Raw genomic sequence first — 21,722 nt, 5'->3', positions numbered from 1 at the left:
GTACATTAGTTTACAAGACACCTTCTACAGCATTTATTGGGCTTGTTTAGTGTTAATTTCAGAATGTACAAACAAAATCAGAAATTAGTTGTCATCTTCAGTTAATGCACTGTGAACTAATATAGTTAAAATATAGTATATATATATATACTATATATATATATAGTATAAAAACCATCTGCAAAATTTGGGGGAATGTACTTGTACTACGATCAACGAAACTGTGGTCGAGCCCAACTTGTAACTGGAGGCAACACATTTTTGGTTACTGCCAGACGCAAGAACACGTAGTGTGACGGCCAGTCTCTCTTGTAAAGTTACGGGGCTCATGTGGGTAAACTACTTCTTTGCTCCTGCTTTCGACGGATTTAAGAACAATTACTCCAAGTCGCCCCCTGTCATTTCACAGAATACTACAACGGCGCGCGCGTCGACTATAAACGCCTCGTCCGTTTGGGGGAGGAGCGCACGAAGTTAGCGGGTAAAAAAACTTAAAGGGTTAGTTCACCCAAAAATGAAAATTCTGTCATTAATTACTCACCCTCATGTCGTTGGACACCCGTAAGACCTCCGTTCATATTCGGAACACAAATGAAGATATTTTAGTTGAAAGCTGATGGCTGAGAAAGGCTTCACACAGGCCTCCATTGGCATTCAGTACATTGACACTTCCAAGATCCATGAAAGGCACTTAAAACGTCGTTACAAAGTCTATCTCACCACAGTGGCTCTACAATAATCATACAATGCGACGACAATAGTTTTTGTGCGCAAAAAAAAATCAAAATAACACCTTTATCCAACTTGTTCTCGACTTCCGTGTGTGCCTCCACGACGCATGCGCGAGAATATGACGTAGCGCCGGTGTTCGGGAATCGATGAAATACCCCATTTTGAGCACTACGCCGAGACCTAAAGCACGATCAATGTAGAATCCAACAGCTTAGACACGCGCGTCTTCCTCTGCTCGTAAACAAATCGCTTCTGGGTCATATGTCCGAACGCCGGATCTGCGTCATATTCTCGCGCATGCGTCGTGGAGGCATACACGGAAGTCGAGAACAAGTTGGATAAAGGTGTTATTTTGATTTTTTTTTGCGCACAAAAACTATTGTCGTCGCATTGTATGATTATTGTAGAGCCACTGTGGTGAGATAGACTTTGTAACGACGTTTTAAGTGCCTTTCATGGATCTTGGAAGTGTCAATGTACTGAATGCCAATGGAGGCCTGTCTGAAGCCTTTCTCAGCCATCAGCTTTCAACTAAAATATCTTCATTTGTGTTCCGAATATGAACGGAGGTCTTACGGGTGTCCAACGACATGAGGGTGAGTAATTAATGACAGAATTTTCATTTTTGGGTGAACTAACCCTTTAACTTAGTAACCGGGGCTTAAAACTTCAAACTTCACTGAACCAGCACACGCATGTGCATCAAACAGACAGAACGCAGTCGAGAGGGAGACAGTTAATATTCAGCGCAAAAACATTAATTTAGCTGAAATATCTAAATTTAGTTTTAAACGTCAACATGTAATTCAAGTATTTTATGAGAGTAGTAACTGTAAAGGAATAACAGTGTGTAAATTTTAATGTAAGACTGTGGCGAGGGGGGCGTGGTTTCGCGAGGTCTGCACGGACGGAGGAGGCCGGAAGACGAGCGGTAAGAAAGTAGGTCAAGTGCATGATGATAAACACCTGTGTCTGATTGCAGTGATTGGCGCGGAGAGACCGCTTAAAAGCCCGGCCGGAAGCAGTATGCAAGGAGAGAGAGACGCTGAGGACTCGTGGGAGAGGCACTGGGACTGTGATTTGAGAGAAAGCTGTTGTTAATCGGAGGAAGATACAAGTTTTGAGTGATTGATATGAGTGCCTAGCCTGGGAAAACCCAGACAACTTCCGGCAAATTTAGATTTGCTCTGCAAGGTCTGGCAAAGAGCCCATTCAAACCCATTTCTAAACCCCAGAAATCGAGGCACCAATCAGAAACGTTGAGGCGGGCTTTACACGATGACGACAGCGCAGTGACAGTGAAGCAGATTCTGTACACTGACTACAAACTAAAGATGAATGCAGCAGTGGAACATCACTATCAGCTATCGCGGCTGTTTTAAGCGATTTAAACTTTCCCATTCCGTTAAAACCAGAGCAAAGAACAACACTAGAAGCCTTCATATCTAAAAAAAGATGTTATCGCTGTCTTACCGACTGGATTCGGCAAAAGTCTGAAATAAGTTAGCTTGCTTGTCTTAGCGAGAGCCCTCTGGTAGTGTTAATGTTTCACAAAATATAGTTTTAAGTCCTTTTCAGGCGAGAATGTAGTTGTTTTTAAAGCTCAAATCTGTGGTTTATTTATAAAGAGAGCGCCTTTTTGAAAATTTGATCTGCCGTTTTTGGAGTTGTGAGCTCCAGTGAACCAGCGGCGCTCAATTGCTCATAAACCCCACCGAGAGGCGCCTTTCCTCGGCCAGTCTTTCTGCTGTCTGCCGCTGGCTCTGATGTGAAGATATGATTCGTCTTGTGTAGATCTAACGGCTGATCTTTGCTCTCATTAATCTATAATTTGTTCCCTGACAGATCGTTTTGTCTGAGGGCAAAGTGAAGTTTCATAACTTTATATTTGTAAGCTATTAAACTTTATCGTTGTAGTCTCATAGCGCTGACTTTCTTTGACTGAATTGCTTTATGTATTGTATAGCTTCTTAAACCTTTTACTTATACTTTTAAAATGGATATTGATCACGCATTAAACTAACATTTAACAAAAAGAGACTGGATTTTGTTTTATGTTATATCTCATTGTATTACAGTGATAATCATAGCCTATATTATGCACACATATTACATGTTTTTATTTTTTAATGTAAACGAAAAGAGGCTGGGTTTTTTAAATATTTCGTTTTGTTATATACATGCATTGAAGATAATATGCATTGCCTTCACTACATTTGTGATTTTGTGTGGCTATAATATGTTTAATATTAACTATTACCGTCATCGGGAGTTCATTCTCCACGCAAGTCAGAAGTTCGCGTACAAAATATGTCATAAAACACCACTGCCTCATTTCATAAAAAAACGAAACAAAAACTTACACATATTAGCCACACACATGTGGTTCAGGCAACGCGTAGCTAGGCCTACATTCATTATCTTATATATTTATAATAAAACGAAGTATAAAACACCCTGCCTCTTTTCGTTTACATTTTAAAAATAATTAAACATTAATATGTGGTTAGGTAAGGTGACCAGATTTCTGAAATGTAAACCGGGGACATTTCCTATTTGAGAACACAAGCACAGACCATAGACAGTGGTACAGACAAGAACGCATATTGAGAAATGGCCAGAGTCTCAGATGTTTCTCCGTCGCTCTGCATACGTCATCTCCCTCATCGCTCTGATTGGTTTTAGGTCTATCCAATTGCGCCCAGAGACATTTGAGCGACGCCCGTTGGTGACGCCCCTTTGGAAATGATTTGTCTATGAAGCTTTGCCAGACCATAACTCAGTCACTACTGAGAATGGTCTGGTTTTAACCAGGCTAATGAGTGCCAGTTTATGTTTATAACTGAGTTGAAAATAAAATCCCACGAGTTCCAGCATTTCGCCGACCCTGCCTTCTTCCTTTCCCACCCCACATCTGAACCTCGTTACAAAGACATTTCTACAGGATAAAGAAAAGACAGTAACAGGTTCTGTGTCCATAGAGAGGAGAGAGAGAGTGTGTGTGTGTTCCTGCAGAACATTCCTCTTATCTGCTTACACTGAGTTTGTGTTTTCTTTGTTTTTCTTTAATATCATCTTAATGTAGGGATTTAAACTCCTTTTGCTTATGAAAATTCACCAAGTTTTTATTATAATAAAACCATGTTTTTGCCATATTGATTACCATTTGTGTAACCACACAAATACCATATAGTTAAACTATGGATTTGAATCAAAACCATGGTTAATTCGTGGTTAGTGGTTACCATTGAATAACTACAATAACCCTGTTATTTATTTGTTTTCTTCGATGTAAAACCATGGTTAATTTATGTAATGGTAGATATATTCACTATGTATGTGTTCATGGCAGTCTGACATGTTTGTTTGAAGGACAGCATTGGGCAGGATGTTTTGTCAATAAAAAAAATATGGGCTTTTTATCTGATTAATCGGAAAAATAATCGGCCAACCAATCGATCAAAATAATTGTTATTTGCAGCCCTACTCTAATTTCAAATGGCTACAGGTATCGGAATCGGCCGATTTGATTGTAAAAAATCGGAATCAGCCATGAAAAATCATAATCTGAGCATCCCTAATACAAAAATAATAAATAGAAGAAATCGTTTCAATGTAAAAAGGCTGTTTTCACAAAGCAGTTGTTTTTCTAGTTTTATCAATGTGTAGTTTGTATGGTTAATATTAATTTAGGCTAACTGTCAGCACACTAAGGTAATTCATGCACATGGTTACACTCTTTCCCCATACGGCCCTCAACCTAAAATGATTTTGACGCCCCATCTATAGGTTGAGCTGGAAAGAGATAGACGAATCTAAGAGGAGCGCTCTCAATGCTTAGATGGTGCTCGGGAGGCTCAATGTTTACACTTTTGGGGGAGATAAACCCATGAATGACATACTGATAGTCAATGAACAATTTAAAGGCATAGTTCACCCAAAAATGAAAATTAGCCCATAATTTACTCACCCTCAAGTCATCCTAGGTGTATATGACATTCTTCTTTCATACGAATAAAATCTGAGGTATATTACAAAAGTCCAGGCCAGGGACGTGCACAGGAATTTTGAGGGGCAGTTGCTCTGACCTTAAAAAGGGGCACTCATTACTTCCATCATTCATTGTTCTTGGTAAAACGAAATGTGAGAAACTGACTGATAGCCGCCTTTCCACTGCACACGACATTCGGACACGACTGTCGGAATTTGCCCCCTAGTGGCAGTCGCACGGAAATTTCATTATGATCGTACACGGCAACATGGGAGAGAAGCTTATCCTCGCGGTTAAACAAGTACGCAGAATAGTGTGGGTGTATAGCCTATATATACACACACACACACACACACACACACACACACACACACACACACACACACACACACACACACACACACACACACACACACACACACACACACACACACACACACACACACACACACACACACACACACACACACACACACACACGTGTTTGTCTGTGTGTACATGTTTATGTGTGTGTGTGTGTATTAGGCCTAATATATTAAAATTATTAACTTGGGTTTGTACCTGAGACAAATTGCCAGAGGTTCGGGCTGATGGATTCCCGGAATGCAGTATCCTGCCTGGTAATTTTTGGGCGAACACAACAACCTGAAGGATTTTATTAAATTCCTCTCGTGAGAACCGAAAATATTCACGGAAATCTTCAACGTTAAGGCAGCTCATTCACTAAACGGTGATACTCGCCAAGATGTTTCCTCCGAGCCATTATGCATTTTTTTTAAAGTTTTAAAACAAAATAAAATGTGATAAACAAAAATAATTCTCAACTTGCGCACACTGATTTGATTGGACAACTTTGGAATACATCACATCCGGTCGCGTGTCGCATACGGTGTAGTCGCTCAAGTTCAAATATTTGAACGCATCCGAAGCTCAAACCGGATCCGAAAATTCCGCATTCGCAGATGGTCGGCACCCCACGCAACCCCTGTACGACTCTCCATCGAAATGAATGACTTCCGGTACAACGGCTGTCGTTCGTCGTGTGCAGTGGAAAGGCGGCTCAGACATGTAGCTCAGTTTGCCTAATGCCAACCAAAAAAATAGTAGCCTAGGCTGCGCTTGTCTGCAAGCTATCTGTCTGATTATTTAGGCTAAACGTGGCAAACTCATCCTGGATTTATGAAGATTTTAATTCATTTCATAAAACTTGATGATGATGATCGTCCGTTTGTTATACCTTTAAGTCGTCTCACCCGACAACCGCGGCAATCTCCTTCTAGTGCTGCTCATGCAGGCTCAGCTCAGGCTTAGCCACGTAAACAGAGTTTGCACTTCACCCCCCTACTGACTTTCACTTTCGGACGGGTGCCCGAATATGGAAGTGAATGAGACTTTGCAATTTTTTGTTTTTGAATTATTATTATTTTAACTAGGCCTACGTGAAAGATCTGCATCCATTGTACGATTTTTTTATTTATTTTTTCCCACCTCGGAAGGGCAATGTGAGTCGAGAAGGGCATATGGGCAGTTGCCCGGGCAACCTGAGCACCCCCCCTGTGCACGTCCCTGGTCCAGGCTAATCCAAGCATTAGAATTGGATTCATAGTTGCTCTGTTTTTGAAGTCCATAAAAAGTGCATCTGCCCATCAAATAACTGCTCCACGCGGCTCTGGGGTGTTAATGAAGGCCTTCTGAAGCGAATCGATACGTTTGTGTAAGAAAAATATACATATTTAAAACTTTATTAAAGCTACACTGTGTAACTTTTTTAGTCTATTCTTAGCTAAAAACACTTAGTTCTTTCAAAAATATATGTGCTCATTAATGTATATTTACTTCTTTCAAGTAATAAAGTATTCTCGTAAGTTTATAATATGCCATTGAAAATACATAAGGTAATGGGATCTAACGGTGGTCGCCATGTTGCCCCTCCATCTTGAAAGTACATTAGCCAAAGAGGGACATACCCGTAAATTCAAGCTTCGCCTTTCGCGTTTTAACCGGTTTTAACACTGTGCGCGTCAACTTGTTCAGACTTGTCTGGTGCATGCGTAGAGAGTTTTCATCTCAGCAGCTCCAGTAACAGAGTTATACAGAGTTTTCCTGGCTCGTTTATTCCTCAAAAGTCTGTTTTTCCTTGTGTGGTATTTCTGTGCGTTAATAACTCCGTAAGTAATAATAGTTATTGTCATTGTGGATGTGTTTCAGAGTGTGTCATCGCGTAATTCAGTTGATGTCACCTCAGAAGTATTTTTGTGTCAACATACAATAGCGTAATGCTCACCTATTCGAATAGTCATTCAGTTATTAACAATGTTTATTCGTTTATAGAAAATATTTGCTTGTAATGTATGTTGATGGAAATATGTATCAGGTCTGATCGGCATATTAACACTTGTTATATAGAGCTAAACCTGCGCACACACTTTTGTAACCGGACACCGCTTGTTAGCAGCGGCAGCTCCGCTCCTTTTAATGCAGCTGCATTTAGCGCCTATATGTGGTACAATAAGCTCTGGTTTACGGTTACATTATACAAATGTAACTTATAAGTATAGTTATACAGTTCTTAACTGTGTATATTCTGTCATGTCATTATCATGTATATTTACCATCCTAATTTGTTCTCTCACAGAAACCACATTTATGTACATATCCATGCAAACCTGTTTATGCCTTGCAATTGGATGACTGAATAAACATTACTATCATCAAAGTTCACTCTGGATTAGCTGCAGTTCTTTCTAGCCGAATAATTAGGCCAGTTGAGTTCCAACCATCCCACTGCGCACAGGATATCCCACAGGCACCGTGTCGAATGTGGACGAGGTCGAACTGGAAGCCATATTAATCTTGGACTAAATCGGCCACCGTAGGAGTTAAAACGAAATCGGAATTGAACAGAACAGAAACTAAAATTCACTGGATGGTCATATACAAGTTCACCACTAGATGGGGGAAAATATCACACAGTGTAGCTTTAAGTAAACTTTCGGCCAACGCCTTCCCTGTTCAATTTATGGAAAAATTGTTGAAAGTTCCCCTGCCGATCGAAAGACTAACGCGACCAGGTCCGCTCGTCATGCTCGTTCACTTTCAACATTCAACACTTTTCCAAGAAATCCATCGGCTGGAACATTAAATATGAATATTTTTCTTACACAAACGCGTCGATTCGCTTCAGAAGAACTTTATTAACACCCCAGAGCCGTGTGGAGCAGTTAAAAACAGAGCAAATATGAATCAAATTCTAATTCTTGGATTAGCCTGGACTTTAGTAATATAACTCCGATTTTATTCGTCTGAAAGAGGAATGTCATATACACCTAGGATGACTAGAGGGTGAGTAAATTATGAGCTAATTTTCATCTTTGGGTGAACTATCCCTTTAAGAGAATGGATTTTAACATAAAAAAAACCCTTAGATATTTGACCTTTAAGTGTCTGTCTGTAATGAGACGAGTGTTTGTTGTACTGGTCACTCACTGCTTGACTGAAGACAGTGTCTCGTCTCTGCTGCAGCTGCTGACCCTGTGCTGTGCTGCCCGCCGCCTCCTGAAGCAGCACGAAGATCACAGAGCGTCTGGCTCGCTCCGCCACTGCTGCCACACACTCCTTCAGCGACTGAACCAGGACACTGAGCTGATCCCGGCCGTCTACAGCTGTCAGGGGACGATCTGAGGGAAAAAACAGGACATTTGTGACCCAGTTTCCCAGCAACCTGCCATACAAAAAGACAATTTAGAGAGTTTCAGAGCACAGATGTTGAGCATTAATGAGCGGTTGTAGGCCAAAACCCAGGAAACAATTTACACTTAAGAACAGTTCCCTTGTCCTGAAGTCAATGGGTTTTTCAATGTGCTTTTGGTTAAATGCCTGAAATAAGGCCTGTGTGAACTCTGTGAACTGTGTGAACAAGCTCAAGATAATAAAAAGTATATATATATACTTTTTTTTTTATATACACCGATCAGATGCCTTCCAATAATTTCCTGCAATACATTTCAATAAATGTTAAAATATTAATTATATTAATATATATAATTGTACGTACATACACACACCGATCAGGCATAACATTATGACAGGTGAAGTGAATAACACAGATTCTCTCTTCATCACGGCACCTGTTAGTGGGTGGGATATATTAGGCAGCAAGTGAACATTTTGTCCTCAAGGTTGATGTGTTAGAAGCAGGAAAAATGGGCAAGCGTAAGGATTTGAGCGAGTTTGACAAGGGCCAAATTGTGATGGCATTTTGATCATGCAAAACTCACTAAAAACCAGACCAAAAACATGGAAAATGAACAGTTTTGGCTTCTTAAGCACAAAAAAGGAATTGCAGTTGACACAAGCCATGTTTCTACTCACCGCAAGTAAACCTGAATTTCATGCAGTAATAATTTCTATAATCTCAGAGCAGTTGTATTCTTGGTTTTTGAGGATGATGGCATGTCACACAACCTGTCCATGCTGACGTCTGTCTAATCGTACTCGCCTCTACCAAGTGACGGATAACACACAAAAACATGGGAAGAGTTTTCATTTCCTTTTGATAAAAGTGGATAAGCCTGTTTATTTATGCATGCAAAGACCACATGTATTGTGTTTTTCCTGGCTGGTTTTATATGTGGGAATGGATTCTAGTGGAATAATGAAGCTAAAGTTATAAAAGGTTAATGATCTACAATTAAAATAAAATAATGGGCGAGTTTGTTTATCAGGTGTGTATAATGGAATGAAAACTATGAACTAGCCCACACGCTTTAAAGATTACAATGCAATTAAAAGGCGCACAGAGTAAAGCGGATCAGAGCATTAGAATAAGCTGTGGTTAATGCCTGCAGCATTCACAAGTCTGTTTGTTATCTAAATGACAGACTGAAAGAACTACATCTCTTATCAAAGTCCTGAGAGCCATGAGACAGAATTAGCCCAAAGTTAGCAGATATGATCTCTGCATGGGCCACTGGAGTCTGGAGACCAAGTCTTGGCTTCCTCGTCTGAACATGGTCTGGAATATATACATACCATGCCACACAATTTATGTAGTGTTTTGGCTAATTTTGCTCTGCCAACCGAAATAACTCCAAAGCCACAGCGTCGCCAAGCAAAACAGAAGTGCTGTTTCTGTTTTTGAATGATTAACTAATAAAGACCAGGGCTCGACATTAAGCCTGTTCACATGCTTGTAAATCTGTCATTCACTTGTCCGAGCAAAAAATTTGCTTTTTTATTTATTTATATAATAAACAAATAAATTATATTTATCAAATAAACAAATCAGTTGAACAAATGATTCAATGACTCACTAATAAAGACAGTCATTTGCTTCGTTCCTGACTGAATCAATGTGTTTGAACGAATCGGTTGACCGTAGAATTAAATTTCTCCTTTATAAAGACAGTCACTTAATTTGCTGCTGAATTACTAAACGAATCAGTTGAACAAATTATTCAATGACTCACTAAAAAACGACAGTCATTTGCTTCGTTCCTGATTGAATCAATGTTTTTGAACTAATCGGTTGAATTAATGATTCAGTGACTCACACATAAAGACAGTCATTTGCTTCGTTCCTGACTGAATCAATGTTTTTGAACAAATCAGTTGAACAAATGATTCAATGACTCACTCATAAAGACAGTCACTTGCCTCGTTCCTGACTGAATCAATGTTTTTGAACAAATCAGTTGACCGTAGAATTAAATTTCCCCTTTATAAAGACAGTCACTTAATTTGCTGCTGAATTAATAAACGAATCGGTTGAACAAATGTTTCAATGACTCACTAATAAAAGACAGTCATTTGCTTCGTTCCTGACTGAATCAATGTTTTTGAACTAATCGGTAGAATTAATGATTCAGTGACTCACTAATAAAGACAGTAATTTGCTTCGTTCCTGACTGAATCAATGTTTTTGAACGAATCAGTTGAATTAATGATTCAGTTACTCACTAATAGACAGTCATTTGCTTCGTTCCTGACTGAATCAATGTTTTTGAGCAAATCAGTTGAACAAATGATTAAATGACTCACTCATAAAGACAGTCATTTGCTTCGTTCCTGACTGAATCAATGTGTTTAAACGAATCGGTTGAATTAATGATTCAGTGACTCACACATAAAGACAGTCACTTAATTCATTAATCAATTATTAAATTAATCGGTTGAACAAATGATTCAATGACTCACTCATAAATACAGTCATTTGCTTCGTTCCTGACTGAATCAATGTGTTTGAATGAATCGGTTGAATTAATGTTTCAGTGACTCACTAATAAAGAGAGTCATTTACTTCGTTCCTGACTGAATCAATGTTTTTGAACAAATCAGTTGAACTAATGATTCAGTGACTCACTAATAAATACAGTCTTAATAAATACTGACATATTTTAAGATATGCTTTCAGTTAAAACCGCTCAAACAATCATTTTAGTCCGGGACGAGCTTAAGCCTCGTCTGTGAAACCGGGGAAAGTGTGTTAACATGTTCAGACTCCTGCTTCATAAAAAAAATCCATTCTAAAAGCCAAATGCAGCTGCCCTGATGAAATTTCACATGCAATGGCTTGTTATTCTTGCCATTTGTCATTCAGCTCTGTGAATCATAATAAATCATTTGTTGGTTTAGACAGAAAGCGCTTCATTCGGACTCATTAATCTGCTGACTAGATCTACCGTGCCCCTTTAATGCGTATTTGTTTTGCAATAAGCTCCAGGTTTGAATGTGTTTCGCATTAGTCATCAGATCTTTGGCAGAACTTTACTCATCTGCACTGTGTGTCTTTTTTATTGACCCCATTTCCTAAAAACAGAGTCATGTACAATAGTTTGGTTCCCACCCAGGGTGTATTCACGCTATTGATCTGCATTGCTGCTCAGTAAATAAACATTTTATGTGCATGACACGAGACATCAACCTAAACCGGTCCGACGTCACTTCATCATGCCTTTGGATTTCTTGTGTAATGTGAAGTATTTGCACAGACACAATAACATTTTTGCAGCAGCTATTTGAGTGAAAGTAAAACTAGCGTGTTTTCTTAGCGATAATGGCTATTTACACTACGTGCAAATAGTGATAGATGCTATTTACATGAAGTGTAAATATTAACTAGATTCTATTTACACTGCATGAAATAGCATACCAAATAAAAAAAGGTTGATATGTTCTATTTACACCATGTAAAAGTAGTTCTTTGCAATATGCCAGCAGCCATATCTGGTTTCCCACTGAAGCTAAGCAGGGCCTGGTTAGTACCTGGATGGGAGACCTCCTGGGAAAACTAGGATGCTGCTGGTAGAGGTGTTAGTGAGGCTCACCCTGTGGTCTGTGTGGGTCCTATAACACCCCAGTATAGTGATGGGGACACTGTACTGTAACAAGCACGGTCCTTCGGGTGAGACGTTAAACCGAGGTCCTGACTCTCTGTGGTCATTAACAATGCCAGGATGTCTTTCGATAAAGAGTAGGGGTGTAACCCCGGCATCCTGGCCAAATTTGCCCATTGGCCTCTGTCCATCATGGCCTCCTATTCATCCCCATATATGTAAACTTTTGGCTTCATCACTCTGTCTCCTCTCTACCAATCAGCTGGTGTGTGTGGTGGGCGTTCTGGCGCAAAATGACTGCCGTCACATCATCCAGGTGGTGCTGCACAATGGTGTAGGTTGAGGAGATGTGTAAATAGTAATTACATGCTATTTATACTTTATTTTGACAGATACATACTATTTGCACCTCAGTATTGTTGTAGATTGACAGGATGCAATAATAACAGAGTGTAAATTATTATATTTATTAAAATTATTAAATGGGTGCCGCCTTAACAGGACAATAAAAGCCCTCCCTACACCTACCCAATAAATGCTTTTATTATTATGAAACATCTCGTTAGGCACTTTATTTCCATTTGTAGAACATTTTCTTTATTTTTATTGAAAGTCTTTCCGATGCAATGGGAAAACTGAGAAGAGCGAGCTCAGCAAAAGGCGGATTCGAACCCGGATCGATCGCTTCAAAAGCTAGATCCTTAAAGGGATAGTTCACCCAAAAATGAAAATTAGCCCATGATTAACTCCCCCTCAAGTCATCCTAGGTGTATATGACATTCTTTTTTCATACGAATAAAATCTGAGTTATATTAAAAAAGTCCTGGCTCTTCCAAGCATTAGAACAGCAGTGACTGTTGCTCTGTTTTTGAAGTCCATAAAAAGTGCATCTGTCCGTCAAATAACTGCTCCAAATGGCTCCGGGGAGTTAATAAAGGCCTTCTGAAGCGAATCGATGCGTTTGTGTAAGAGAAATATCCATATTTAAAACTTTATCAAGTAAAATTCAGTATTCCGCATTCAAATCATGAGGCTAATTTTCATTCCCTTTCAGTCGGTCACTACGACGTACGTCGGTATTACCGACGAATTGGGATCACTTTAGAGAGCCCCAATCAGCTTCGAGATTTAGAGAACAGGCCAATGGGTCATTGGCGTGCGAGATTTGCATCTCGCGCTCCGCCCCGCGCCGCGGGTATAAACAGGAAGCGAGAGCATCGCACTGACGTCATTCACTTCGGAGCCGAACGGCGTTGATGAAGCAAGCCTGCTTTTCTAAAAGAAAGCCTATCTGCAAGAGAGATGCTCCAGAGAACGAGAAGGACGCTCTGTGTTGGCGAAAAGGCACAATCAGTGCGACCGCATGTTCACCGCTGCATCAGCATAACAAACTGCTGTTCTCACAGCAACTGTCGGTCTGGTGAGGGCGTTTGTTTCAGTGAGTGCAAACACAGGACTGCACTTACCACCTGTGTGTTGCCGCGGTCTTCCCCTGGGTGCTTCAGCACTGTTTAAAGAGCGTTTCCTCACAAAAGAGCAACACGGGTGTGACACTGTGTCTTTTTCAAGACGTCATTCCACTCGTGCGTTTCTGGATGCGGTTGTTTCCTGTCCTGACGGCCACGATCCCTCTTGCATAAACATGTTGAGACTGTGTCGTGGGTGATCCATGTTCTCTCAGGGGAACGGGATCACGTCGACGCGCTGGTCATCTCGCCTTCCGCGTGAGGGTTTGAGTGTTTAGCGCGCCGTGTGCCGTCTAGCTGCCGAGTGACAGCGCGGGTTGCCACGGCAGCTCAGCGCGCGTCACTCGCCGGCTACGCATGTTGAGACTTTGTTTGTGGGTGGTCTATGCTCTCTAATGAGAGCATAGCCACGTCGGCGCGCTGTTCGTCTTGCCTTTTTCATAAGGGCTTGAGTGTTCAGCGCGCCGTGTGCCGTCTCACGGCCACGCCCACTGTCTCCCATGTCTGCTGGTAGCTTACAGATGGGATTGCTGGTCCAAAAAAATAAATAAATAAATAAAATAACAAAAAAAAAAGGACCTAGCGTTTCGTTTGGGGCTCTAGCAGAGGACAGATGTCAATCGCTGCATCGGAGAGAGGGCTGTTATGTGTTGAAAATGAAGATGATGCTGAGATTCCCACTATAATAGTGGGAGCTCGTGCTGAATCCGATTCATGCTCGACAGCCATGCTTTCCCGGGTGGCTGAGGCATAGTGCAACGCATAAGTCGCCTTGCCTGCCCCTTGCCTTTCCCGGATGTGCGTTGGAAGGCTTTTGCATTATGGAACTATTGGTGCCAAAATATGGAACACCAATAGGGCCATAATCTGTATAAAGTTTTCCTCTCTCTCACTACCCTCATCGGTGGGGTGGCAGTGCAACTGGCAGGCCACCTCCGCCCTGCTTAGGGCATGAGGGTAGTTCTCAGCCGAGGTTGAGCTGCGCACAGCGCTGGCCCTTGGCTAGACGATGTCCAGAAACACCATTGACCCGGATTTGGTTCGGGACTGTTCTTCCCCCGGAGGAAGGCCGGGTAAAAACCATTAGTAATTCTGTTCCGCCACTGGGGTTAAAAACAGCCAGTGGTACCCAAATATATATATATCTTAAAAAAAAAAAAAAAAAGTAGAACAGTTCCAATATCTCTGGGTCTCGGGAGTTCAGGAATGGCAGCGTGTGACGCTACAAGCCTCGCCGCCCTCATTCCCCTCCCCACAAGAGGGCGAGAATGGCAGTGTGTGACGCTACAAGCCTCGCCACTCTCATTCCCCTCTTCTCAGCGGTGTGTGGACGACAGTGCGCGACGCTATGCCTCGCCGCTCTTGTTCCCCCGCTGAGGAAGGAGGTGAGGCAGACCGTGTGCAACGCCACAAAGCCTTGCCACGCTCAGCCCCTCCTTCATTTGGAGAGCGCGCTGGGCGGTGTACAACACTCCCATGCCTTGTCAGCCTCTGGTGCCTCTCCAAATCGCCAGCAGGGGGTGCCGGCTGTGGGAACGCACTCAAGCGGCCTTCCCACACTCGCGCACCCCCTCAGCGGATGCAGGTCGTGTGTCAGACCCAGACCCCTACACGGACCACTCCCATGTCGTCCTGGGGTCCCTGCATTCCGCCTCGCTGCCCTGCTGCGGGTACGTCTGTGGTACCGATGACCCCGCTTGTTCGGTCTCTGGGGGCCTGGCTAGCGCTCCCCAGCCCGTCTCGCTGGGTCATCTGTACCATCAGACTCGGCTTGCGATTCAGTTCGCCCGGCGTCCGCCCAAGTTCGGGGGCGTTCACTTCACGTCTATTGCGTGGGTGGATGCCCCCGTGCTTCAGGCGGAGATCGCTGTCCTACTGGCAAAGGACGCGATAAAGCCGGTCCCTCCAGCCGATATGAAGTCCGGGTTCTACAGCCCGTACTTCATTGTACCCAAGAAAGGCGGCGGGTTACGGCCAATCTTGGACCTGCCTTACTTGAACCGTTCCCTCCACAGGATGCATCTTCAGGTGCGTCCGTCCCCAGGATTGGTTTGCAGTGATCGACCTGAAGGACGCGTACTTTCATGTCTCGATTCTCCCTCGACACAGACCGTTTCTACGCTTTGCTTTCGACGGACGGGCATGTCAGTACAAAGTCCTGCCCTTCGGGCTGTCCCTGTCGCCCCGTGACTTCACGAAAGTCGCGGAGGCGGCCATTGCTCCCATGAGAGAGCGTGGTGTTCGTCTTCTCAACTATCTCGACGACTGGCTGATTCTGGCCCAGTCGCGGGAACAGTTGTGCGAACACAGGGACATGGTGCTTCGGCACCTCAGCCGGTTGGGTCTTCGGGTCAACTGGGAGAAGAGCAAACTCTGTCCCGTACAGAGGATCTCTTTTCTCGGGATGGAGATCGACTCGGTCGCCATGACAGTGCGCCTCACCGAGGAGCGCGTCCAGTCGGTGTTGAGCTGCTTGAATACGTTCAAACGCAGTACAGCGGTTCCACTGAAATAATTTCAGAGGCTCCTGGGGCATATGGCAGCAGCAGCCGCAGTAACGCCGCTAGGGCTGCTCCATATGAGACCGCTTCCACACTGGCTACACGACCGAGTCCCGTGATGGGCGTGGCACAGTGGGTCCCTCCGTGTCCAAGTGACGCCGAGATGCCGCCAAACCTTCAGCCCGTGGTCGGACCCTTCATTTCTACGGGCAGGAGTGCCTCTAGAACAAGTGTCCAGGCATTCTGTTGTCTCCACGGATGCCTCCTCCACGGGCTGGGGTGCCACGTACAACGGGCTTGCAGTATCGGGTCTGTGGACGGGGCCCCAACTGCAATGGCATTTCAATTGCCTGGAGTTGCTGGCGGTTCGTCTTGCTCTCAGCCACCTCAAAGGGTCGCTCAAAGACAAGCACGTTCTGATCCGGACGCACAGCACTGCGGCTGTTGCGTACATCATCAAACAGGGTGGTCTACGCTCCCGCCGCATGTCCCAACTCGCCCGCCATCTCCTTCTGTGGAGTCCGAAGCATCTGAGGTCCCTTCGTGCCATCCACATTCCGGGGCCCGCTCAATCGTGCGGCCGACGAGCTGTCACGGTTGCCCGTGCTGCCCGGGGAGTGGTGACTCCACCTCCAGGTGGTCCAGCTGATTTGGAGTCGCTTGGGGCCGCACAGATCGATCTGTTTGCCGCCCCGACACGACCCACTGCCAGTGGTACTATTCCCTGCCCGGGGGAACCCTCGGCACGGATGCCCTGGCACACAGCTGGCCCCGGGGCCTACGCAAATATGCGTTCCCCCCCAGTGAGCCTTCTTGCACAGACACGGTGCAAGGTCAGGGAGGATGAGGAGCAGCTCCTCTTGGTAGCTCCGTACTGGCCCAACAGGACTTGGTTCCCGGAACTAGTGCTCCTCGCGACAGCACCTCCTTGGCCCATTCCTCTGAGGAAGGACCTCCTGACTCAGAGACGCGGCACCCTGTGGCACCCGCGTCCGGACCTCTGGAAACTCCATGTCTGGTCCCTGGACGGGATGCGGAGGTTCTAGGTGACCTACCACAAGCGGTAGTTGACACCATCACTTCCGCCAGAGCCCCCTCTACGAGACGGCTATATGCGCTGAAGTGGAACCTGTTCGTCGACTGGTGCTCTTCTCACCGAGAAGACCCCCGAAAGTGTTCGGTCAGATCTGTGCTCTCTTTTCTTCAAGACGGGCTGGAGCGAAAGCTGTCTCCCTCCACCCTCAAGGTGTATGTTGCCGCTATAGCGCAATCATGACTACCCATAATCCCACTACTCCCTTCCGGGACCAAGTGGTGAGCCTGCAAGCGCTGCCTTCGGAGGAGGCAGACCCAGCCCTGGCTTTTCTCTGTCCAGTTCGCGCCCTGCGCGTCTATGTTGACAGAACGCAAAGCTTAGGACCTCAGAGCAGTTCTTCATCTGTTACGGAGGACAGCAGAAGGGAAAGGCTGTCTCCAAGCAGAGGATGGCCCACTGGATAGTGGACGCCATCGTCTTGGCTTATGAAGCCCAAGACGTGCCCTTCCCGCTCGGGTTAAGAGCCCACTTCACCAGGGGTGTTGCTTCTTCCTGGGCGCTGGCTCGTGGCGCCTCGCTGACAGATATTTGTAGAGCTGCGGGCTGGGCGACACCTAACACGTTCGCTAGGTTTTATAGCCTACGTGTAGAACCGGTGGCTTCTCGTGTGCTCGCTTCCCATAGTCAGCAGCTGAAGTGCCCGTTCTAAGTGTCGGCTTGCTGCGCCATTCCCTTCCCCATGGAACGGATACGTGCGCTTATTTTCTCCAGTCGAGTTCCCCAGGATTGGCGAACCCTGTTGAGTCCTCCGCACCCCTCGGCAGTCGGATGTGGCGGAGCGTCTGACGCCAGGTCTGGCACTTGTATGCATTGGTGGAACTTGTGTCGGACTGGGGTCCGTATGTCGTGACCCCTACGGCGGTCCCATACGTGTATTCTCCACGGTACAGCTCCCTACGGTGAGCTCGTGTCTTTCCCTTGGCAGAGTTCCTCTGCCGTCTCAGTTCGGTGTCGTCCCCCACCTGTATAGGCCGGGGCCACCTCTGGGACTTCCGTATGTTGTGCTGCCCACGGCCAGCCCATACGTGTTCTCTCCACATGGTAACTCCCTCCGGGCATGATGTGGCTCCCGCAGCGTCCTTTGGGCACGCTTTCCCAGCGTTATCCAATAAGTCTGCTGAATGGGTCTTGCGGAACAGCAGTATGACTCTCCCTGCGTGAATTTCCCCGCCCGCATCAGAACGGGGTCAGAGGGGCTCTCGCTGGGCGCTGGAAGTGGTAGTAACTGTGGCGTTTTCCATAGGGATCCCAATTCGTCGGTAATACCGACGTACGTCGTAGTGACCGACTGAAAGGGAACGTCTCGGTTACGTATGGTAACCCTCGTTCCCTGAAGGAGGGAACGGAGACGTACGTCCCGTCGCCACAGTTCCTTACCATCACTGCATGGCCGAGTCACTAGTTCGGCTCCTCAGTGAAAAACGTCAGTGCGATGCTCTCGCTTCCTGTTTATACCCGCGATGCGGGGCGGAGCGCGAGATGCAAATCTCGCACGCCAATGGCCCATTGGCCTGTTCTCTAAATCTCGAAGCTGATAGGGGCTCTCTAAAGTGATCCCAATTCATCGGTAATACCGACGTACGTCTCCGTTCCCTCCTTCAGGGAACGAGGGTTACCATACGTAACCGAGATGTTTTTGGGTGAACTATCCCTTTAAGCCTTAAGCCCAATTTATACTTCTGCGTCGAGTGTACGGCGTTGCTACGACTGTGTGTTGCACACCTAGCATACGACGGACCCTGACGTGCACCTCTCCAAAAATGTAATAACACGTCAATTCTACACGGACTCCCTCTGCATGTGTAATTTCATGTCGACGCGGACAAGGACGCAGCAGTAAAAATGAAAATTGACGAGTAGCCCACGGCGTAGAGGCCACTGAAGATGTGGAAATACAAGCATTTGTTTTCTTGTTGTTTAGCCCAACCAGGCATTGTTAGGCGGAGCTAACAAGGCACGTTATTTGCACTTGGTGTGAATAAACACTCCGTAACATTTAATACTGCATTTAAATGTTGACATTGTCACACAAAATGTAAACACTGCTGAGAAAGCTCTTGCAAAGATGCAATCTTGTGTGAGGAGAAAACACAAGCTCACATTTGCATTCTTATTAATAAATGAGTCAGTAGTTATGATAACTGTATGAAACTGCTGCAATGAAAATATCAGACTTTAGCAAAGCACACATTTCAAATTGTTTACAATCATAAACAATCAAAAACCAATTGCTTTAACATGACCTGATATAAAATTCTGAATATGCAAAGTTGTCAGAAATTAAGTTATATGAGTTTAGGATAATATAAAGCGTCATTGTCAATCAGAACATTCAGTATATTGTGGAATGCAATTTCAGACGCTGTCCAAGTGGTGGCAGCATCGGCTATATTAAAAACTGCACGCTTGTCATCACCTCTACAGTTTTCCCCCTACACTTTAATAGCACAGTGTCAGAAGTTGCTTTTAACTATTCCTGTCTGACAGAAGATCCGTGGATGCTGCTAATATTCATCTCTCAAATGACAGATCTGACATGTGCTCGGGGAAAAAAGACGTGGGTTGTTATTAAAGTGTGAAAAAAGAGAAGTAAAACCAGTGAAAGTGTAGTGAAAAATCCTCACAGAGTCAAAGTGGAAAATTCGCCATCAGAAGCTCACCTAAAGTTGGCGACACATGTGGAATATTACTGCTATTAAAATGATGAGGAACAAAATAATTCATCTCCACTTTTCTCTATTTAAGATTTTTTCTAATAACGCAATTTCTAATCCTCATAATAGGGGAGCATGAAGTATAACACAAATATATATATTTTTTCATAATCAATCCAGAGCCAATAATTTGATTACATTTTAAATTGTTTTCTCACAGTTTATGCTTCACCCTAAGAAATTAAATCCTATTCTAAGCAGTTAATTGATCATTCCAGCCTCCGTTTGGCATATTTGATTTATTATTTTAACATTTAGGCATTTGATGGGTCAGTGCAGCTTGTGATGGATAACTGGTGTGTGGTTGGACAGAGAGAGACGTACCGGGGCTGTGTGAGGTGATGACGTCGGCGAGCGTGTGGCAGGGCGCTGATTCCTGGTTGTTGTTGTCTTGCTCCTGTAGTTTATCCACCATGGCGATGACACAGTTCAAACTCTTCGCCACACTGGCCCAGACCCTGTCCTAGAAGAGTCAAAGCAAACGTTAATGGACCAACACTTACACTGCATAAACCTGACATGTACACCAGACACAGTCGTCAGGAGCACTGAGTGTGCGAGTGACTTCAGGAAGGATCTTTCGGGAGATTGACTCCCATTTGATGAGCTATTCACTACCAAAACTGCAGTGTGGTCCATGAGCAGGCCCAGACTTATTTATTTTTTGCATCTTCTGCGCTGTTTTGGGGGTAATAGCCAGACATGAATTCAGGCCTCCATTCAGAGTCTGACTGGAAAATGTCTTTCACTAATTTCCCGCAACTTACCAATCATTAAACAGCAACCATATAATTAAAAATAAAGAAGTATTAAAACAGTCTTTTTAAATAAATGTTAATATATGAATTATATTAAATGATATTGTTAGATTATATAAAATAAATAATATTATTTTGTAAATTTATGCATCAATAAATATAACTAAAATATTACAATAAATTATTTTGTATATTTTACTTTGTATATGCGATTTATATATAATATTATATAATAGTATAATTCTTTTTTATTATTTATACTGATGATTGATGCATACTTCTAAAAGGTAAACACTATATATATATATATATATATATATATATATATATATATATATATATATATATATATATATACACACTGTATATACATATACATTTTACACACATAAGCAAATAATAGTTATTAAATACTAAAATATTCAAAAGAATTAATACTTATATGCATTATATCATTTATATATTACATTATATATTATAATTATTTGTTATTATTTACACTGATGAGTGATGCATACTTCTGAAAAGTAAACTTTTGTATATATGTTAATTTTATTTAATATTGAACAGCTTACACTCTAAAAAATGCTGGGTTAAAAATAACCCAAGTTGGGTTGAAAATGGACTAACCCAGCAATTGGGTTGTTTTAACTCAGCGGTTGGGTTAAATGTTTGCTTAAAACAACCCAATTGCTGGGTTAAAACAACCCAATTGTTATTTTTAACCCAGCAATTTTTAGAGTGTAGCTTTGAACAGTTACTTTATTTGCTTAATTTATTTTAAGGATTTTAAGGATTGTTTAGAGTTCAGATAATTATTTTCTAAATGTGTGCTTCACTCCTTTCAACAAAGTTTCTTCAACAACCAAAAGATTGTTTTCCGCTTCTGGTGCTTTATTACAAAAAAAGTCCTATATTTTAGGGACATCTAGTGGTGAGGTTGTGAATTGCACCTCACACTGCTCACCCCTCCCTTTCGAAGCACATAGAGAAGCTACGGGGGCTGACACAGGACAAAAATGCCGTCGTCGGAAAGAGCAGAGAGTGACTAGCACTCTATAGAGAAGTTTGTCCGTTTAGGGCTAAAGTAGAAACAACACGGCACAAAATGGCGACTTCACTGTAAGGAG

At 43.4% G+C, this 21,722-nt stretch overlaps 1 protein-coding gene across 6 annotated transcripts in view; it reads right to left on the bottom strand.

Moving 5' to 3' along the window:
• The window catches only part of inpp4b (inositol polyphosphate-4-phosphatase type II B), a 308,267-nt gene that overhangs the window by 38,316 nt on the left and 248,229 nt on the right, over positions 1–21,722 (bottom strand). For all 6 annotated transcript variants that reach the window (XM_079812754.1, XM_079812753.1, XM_079812757.1 and 3 more), the window contains 2 exons: positions 20,159–20,297; positions 8,210–8,400 (listed from right to left, as the gene is read on the bottom strand). In XM_079812754.1, coding sequence (XP_079668880.1) covers positions 8,210–8,400; positions 20,159–20,297 — 330 coding nt within the window. The remainder of the gene's footprint in view (positions 1–8,209; positions 8,401–20,158; positions 20,298–21,722) is intronic.

Source organism: Gobio gobio, assembly GCF_949357685.1.
Source record: "Gobio gobio genome assembly, chromosome: 3".
NCBI lineage: Eukaryota > Metazoa > Chordata > Actinopteri > Cypriniformes > Gobionidae > Gobio > Gobio gobio.
The sequence above is the reverse complement of the archived record's forward strand: the minus strand, read 5'-3'. Positions and strand labels throughout refer to the sequence as shown.